At 41.2% G+C, this 6,444-nt stretch overlaps 2 protein-coding genes across 2 annotated transcripts in view; one reads left to right on the top strand and one right to left on the bottom strand.

Moving 5' to 3' along the window:
• The window catches only part of T265_15591 (hypothetical protein), a gene marked incomplete at both ends in the record, with an annotated part of 6,689 nt that extends 2,205 nt beyond the window's left edge, over positions 1–4,484 (bottom strand). The window contains one exon of the mRNA XM_009178694.1: positions 4,187–4,484. Within this exon, the coding sequence (XP_009176958.1) occupies positions 4,187–4,483 (297 nt within the window). The remainder of the gene's footprint in view (positions 1–4,186) is intronic.
• Positions 1–6,444, top strand: part of T265_15592 (hypothetical protein) — a gene marked incomplete at both ends in the record, with an annotated part of 100,930 nt that overhangs the window by 51,898 nt on the left and 42,588 nt on the right. The gene's annotated exons all lie outside the window — the stretch shown is intronic.

The following is a 6,444-nucleotide window of genomic DNA, read 5'->3' as shown; positions in this document are numbered from 1 at the left end:
CAGAGTAACAAAACTGTGCAGTTATATGCATATTGTTTTCATCAGTTCGCATCACCTTTGTGCTTGCTATATTTTCGCCATTAAGTATCGCCCGGCCTCTACACGCACGTTTGAACGAACTGTGTTTTGCCTGCCTCACATCCGGCAATGAATTCTTTAGCTTTGTACCGTCTGATCACCCGTTTAATTTGTCGGACTGGAAAACTAATGCAGCGTTATGATTCACGACTAACTTACTAATACCGCGTCGAAGCTAGTAATCTATTAGCTGCATCGTCAACGTATAGCAAACTGCTGTTGTAATATTTTTTCCAGTAGCCTCAGGTGTTCTACAGAAAACAAACCGTGACTTTTAAGCAAGAAAATCTACTCCCGACTATGAGTTATACGTATAAAATTGTGAGATGGGCTTCACTGTAAATACTGAAGAGTAGCGAAACAATGCCTAATACACAACCTAAAAAATTAATGCTGATTGGGAACAGCGTATGATTCGGCATAAAAGACGAGTGGAATGATATGAGCACTCACACCGTGGCACGGGACTGAAGCATTCGTGCATCACGTACAACCGTATATTCATGGACGGCTATTCTGATATAAATCTCCATAGATGAACACATATCTCCATGAGAATTTTCACTTAGGCATACGTCAGTATTCTATGAAGAAGTGATTAGCTTGGCAGTTATTTGGCTAATCTACATACGAACCTCTATGGGTGAAAATATTGGGCAGTCATCGATTTTGTTTGTGCAGTGGAGATTGTCAAATCCATGGAATAACTCGGCTTCCTATCAACCACCACCGCACTGTTGCAAAAACGACTTCTAATTGAGAACTCGAGGGAGCATGCTGACTTACATTCCACGAAAGACCCGATTTTGAGCGTCTCTATGAAATTCAAAGGCATAAAATAAGCATTTTTATCGTCCAAGCCTGGAAAGTTGTCACATGCCATGTCGAGAGGAGAAGAGGAATCCTGCTGTCGACGTCTACTTGTGGACTGGTCTGCCACTGGCCCAGGATAGATACTGCATAGGGTGGGTAATAAGTGTCCTTGATAAATTTTCAGGCAACCTGAATTTTGATGAAATACCTCGAACAGTAGCAGATGTGATGACAAACACGCTCTCTGTCCAGTCGAGTTGAATGAGAGGTGAGTACCTGCATTCTTCTGTCAACACGAGATCTATTCAGACAGTCGCATACGGAGATAAATTTGGTATAATACTTTCTGAAGCTCTGTAAAGCTTATCCTTGTAGGTGTCAAAATCTTGGATTTTATGAAATGTCAAAAGGTCCTTGATGCCTCAAATATCGTTATTATCGCAGAAATGTTAACACATTCCTTATTCCGCATCTGTTTAGCTCACATTCTGTCATGTTAAGGGGTTTTGTTGGCGAGCAAACTGAAATCAATTAACATCTTGACATGGGTCCAGACAAGCCGTGTTAGGACGGTAAGGGCAGTTACAGTCGCGGCTACATTAATCAGCTCCCAAAATATGTTTTTATGGGATAATTTGTAATTGTTTTCCACTGGCTGATGAAAAATTTCACTCACTCTCAGTGAATGTTGGAACTCTTGGAGCTTGGAAGAATGAAGATATAGTGGGGTTATTATTGTTGCAATCATGCTAGAACAATATCACTAATTCTTGAAACCATTTTCTGATTTGTATAAGGCAGTGCGCTGTCGACGGCCAGTCGCGGAATTTTCTTAGAACAGGCAAATAATTAAACATAAAATGAGATAACTGACATGCTTTTGAAGGGGAAGATGGACGGCGAACCAGGGCTGCTATTTCAGAGCCTCGAACATGCTTGAGTCATTTGGTCATCATAGATTCGACAAAGATCTTCTTGATGAAGTTGTCATTAGGCACGGTACAAATAGATGGAGCACATCTTCCTAAGTGTGCTCTCTCAGTGTCAAACATTTATTGGCATTGCACACCGTTAAATTACAGTTCAAATTAGACCTGGTTTTACACCGAGATCTTACTGGGGAGCGTTCTTGTTTATATGGCTTTTACGCAGCGGTCAGTTGTGTATACTGCCTTTCTGGATATATTTTCATCTTGCGCTGTTAAGGATACCCTTCAAGAGCACTTTCGAATATCAGTGTGCTGTGGATATCAGAAACAGTACCGTCTAAATACACAATGAATATCACATCTAGTGATGTTTTATTTCAGGGACTTTAGTCGAGAAATTCTATTTACAGTGCCAAAAAAGGGAAAAAATACTTCAACTATTCTATAGTACAACATCTTTTGCTGGTGAAAGTCAATAATTACCCAACAGCGGACAAATGCGGCTATAAAGCCTGTAAGCCTACAAGAGTTTACGAAAAATCAGTCTCATCAGACTCACCAAACACTAAAAGCAAAAATCAGCAGTATGGTGAGTAAATTTTTTAAAGCATTCACCTTGCGGTGCAGGTCAGTCAGATTCTCAACAATAGCAAATTAGTTAGCCCCAAGTGAAATAAGACTGTTTGTATTTTAAAAAAGACGAGTGTGGCGGAAGTTATTCATAGATAGCCGAAACCGTTTGGCTGCCACAAACGTGCGGTCAAATTACTCAGTGACAAAATATCGATCGTCTGTTATATAGCATGATCATCAATATGTGCGAAAGGGTCATGAGCTTTATATTAAAAATTACAACATAGTGCACAGGGAGGATGAAGTTTTGTTCACTTGATTTTTCTGGGAGGGCTGGGAATCTTATCAGGGTAGTGGCCTACACTTGATCTAACCGCGTGGATCGAGGAACAGAAACAACCTGTCGGCCATTCTATTGCGTATATTTGCATTATAGGTAGAGTATGTCAGCCCGAGCATACGGACCGCACCATCACCGCAGATAAAAACACTTCGCATAAACAAATCACCTTTCCTTAGCGCTATATTTGCCATATAATCATAAAACTTTCCTTCATATGAAAGTGAACGCATAATATTTGGTCCGCGATCTTGCCCGAGGAAGCTGGTAAAAAGCATCTCGTAGTATTTATTGATGGACATTGTGTAAAATGTTGACCAAGAGTGCAGTAATCTTACTGGTGGTGGAGGTTATTTGAGTCTGCATTAGGCGTTTTTGTCACTGGTACGTTCGGTTACAAGTCACAGCGCAGNAACACTTGATCTACCCGCGTGGATCGAGGAACAGGAACAGCCGTTCTATTGCGTATATTTGCATTATAGGTAGAGTATGTCAGCCCGAGCATACGGACCGCACCACCACCGCACATAAAAACACCTCGCATAAACAAATCACTTTTCCTTAGCGCTATATTTGCCATATAATCATAAAACTTTCCTTCATATGAAAGTGAACGCATAATATTTGGTCCGCGATCTTGCCCGAGGAAGCTGGTAAAAAGCATCTCGTAGTATTTATTGATGGACATTGTGTAAAATATTAACCAAGAGTGCAGTAAACTTACTGGTGGTGGAGGTTATTTGAGTCTGCATTAGGCGTTTTTGTCACTGGTACGTTCGGTTACAAGTCACAGCGCAGTCTCAGAAATGTAGCATTTGATGTTAGTCCAATGAACACGATTGCCCATCGCATGTCATCACCTTTCGAGAACTGCTGAACAGTGGCATTTATCCTATTTCGTGGAGTTTGTATGCAGCGATACAAACAGCAGTTGAGTATCATGGAACTAGATCCAACAACCGTTTCCCAACTATTTAGTTAACAATAGTGCTAAACTTTGTCCCTCTCTAGGGATGCGATCTGAACTAAGAACTACTGACTCTGGTCGCAACTTATGAGCAACAAAAACCCGTAGCTAAATACAGCGTTCAAAGCCTCTCGCGTTTGTTGCAATCTTACGTTCCTGAGGACTTTGCTACTACATTCATTTACGATTGATCGGCGGATTAGTTTAGAGACCTGTACACGAACCAACAGAATTTACAGACGCGGGGTGTTTTCTGCAGGGGGGTGTTTTTTATATTTAGGTGAACGAATTGCCGCGTCCGTAAATGAAGCTACAAATAAGAGGCGAGTGAATTTTATTTTTAAGATTGCTCACATAATCCAAAACGTTGGTACATTGCTACAGTGATAAAAGAAAACGGAACCAAAACAAATGGTTTAGCCGCTCGTAGAGAGAATTCTTTCTTGTGAGCGGAAATAGATAAACCATCACATCTTATATTCTTACCAGATCTCGCCTAAACTTTGTAACTTGAACCAGCTTGAGAGGTTTATTTAACCACATGGAAACATTCGAAAACGCACCAGAAAACAAGTTGTCTGGTTGTTGGTCTGTTCGCCGAGCTTGGCAGTTGGATTGCAAACGTTTCATCACCAATCGACGTGACATCGTCAGTGCAGGGTTGAGTGGGTCGATGTCATCTCGACTGGTGATGAAACGTTTGCAATCCAACTGCCGAGCTCGGCGAACAGACCAACAACCAGACAACTTGTTTTCTGGTGCGTTTTCGAATGTTTCCAGTTGTCTGTAAACACTACCACAGGGCCACGGCAACTAGCTGTGATCAGATCCAGGTTCTCTCCTCGCTTTGATTTGTCGTGAAAACGGTGAAGTGTAATCAAGGGAACACGTGTCGTTCTTATTTTCTAAATTCTGCTTTCCGGAATGCTAAACCAGCTGACATTCTTCATTCCCTTTCCGCAGTATCTGGAGAGATTGCTCGATGGATCACGGTCGATATTTTAACGTAAATGTTCCCCTCTAGTTTCCTTCTTAGTTGTGGTATATGATGCATTTCCCCTCAGGGCTCAAGAGAACTTCAAGCAGAGCTCTTGGCATATGTCTACGTCAAACGTCGAACGTCCTACACGCCGAATCAAAGTTTGTGCTCAATATTCAACTACTCTGCTATTCTCTGGCTGTTTTCGATAACTCCTGTCTATCTCATCGCCTGTTCTGCAGATAGCCAATGTATGTTTGGTCTTCACCCACTGTGTGGCTGGCTTTAATCAGTTGTCCCAGACTGCTAAACCTATTGTGGGCCAACTGTTACCATGTTAACAGTTTTCCTTCTAAGTATACATGCACCACATAGTAGAATATTATATACTACGATATGAAAATGCATACCCTGTATTAATGCACATACACCACTATGTGTATAATACAGCTATTCAGTTGTAAACTTCCAGACAATCTTGGTAATTTTGCTTCCTTGGAATTCGAGATATGCTAACTTGCTAACTTAATAAATAAATTCATATACTCTTAAGTTTGTGATGCTTACCATTCCTGGCTCTTTCTGGCCGAGCTGGAAATATAAAGGCAACTCAAAGCTCAATACAAACTTTTTGAATTTGGATCAGCAAAAGGCGCAAAGGCAAAACAGATTCAACATCAAGATCAAGCAATCTTGGTTAAACTTCATTTACCTGAGCAGGAGAACAAGTCGTGTACACCATGGGGCTCAGAAGTGGACATAAAGCTAGTTGTATATCTCAGGCGTGAGGTGCACTCTCAAAGTTAGGGCTTGATCATCGTAGTGTACGTTCTCCAAAGAATAGACCAATACTCATATGTGTAAGGAACCGCCACTCGAGGAGCCGGTAAGTACCAGGGGTTGTGTGATGCACCCTACGTCACCCTGTTACTCCATCATCACGAGACGAAAGGAAAGGTAGTTGTTTGAATTTACCAGCGGGAGCAAAATTTCCGTTCGTAAAGAGTTCACCATGAACTGAATCTAGTGGCAGAATCAATCCGCTACTGAAACGTAAACAACTGTTTCGCAACCGCTAATATCAACTAAGGCAGACGAGCGGGCTTCAGTAAGAATGTTGCCAACTGTTATTTTTCACCAGTGTGGTCAAAAACCTTGGATCACTTTCATAGCGCGAAGTGATAACTAGCCCTTCGATCACTCTTATGTATAGCTAAAGGGCAACTATGTGTGACAGCCATGCATTGGTTAACAAAATACCTATTCTGTGGTGATGCCAGCGATATAATCTGCCATGAAGGGTAACTTTATCCCTTTTAAATTGTGGACGTGGTCACTGGGAACACACTCTGATTTGCAAGGGTGTCTTGCATTACGTCGCCTTCCGTAGTCGATGTGGACCTTCTAAATTGGTATTGTAAGTCTCCTTGGATGACCTGTCTAAGATCTTAGTCATTTATTATTCGATCACCGGAATATCCAGATTTTCGTATTTATTTTGTATACAATGAACTGAAGCCACCTTTGATAAGCGAATGTCTGGTTTCTTCTTAATGATAAAACCCTGACTAGTTTTCACATGTAGAATCCTAGAGAGCTTCAACACCACTCCAAAGCATCAAATTTACCAGAAAGGTAAATGTAGACATCAACATAGCATAATGAAGCACAAGTTTAAGTGGATATTTTAATCTGAATGAAAGTGAAGCTGATCGTCACGATCTACAAAATTCCCTAAATTCCTCGGTGATTTAACTAAGTGAGA

Source organism: Opisthorchis viverrini (genome assembly GCF_000715545.1).
Source record: "Opisthorchis viverrini unplaced genomic scaffold opera_v5_625, whole genome shotgun sequence".
Classification (NCBI taxonomy): domain Eukaryota; kingdom Metazoa; phylum Platyhelminthes; class Trematoda; order Opisthorchiida; family Opisthorchiidae; genus Opisthorchis; species Opisthorchis viverrini.
This window is presented reverse-complemented; position numbering and strand designations above follow the sequence as displayed.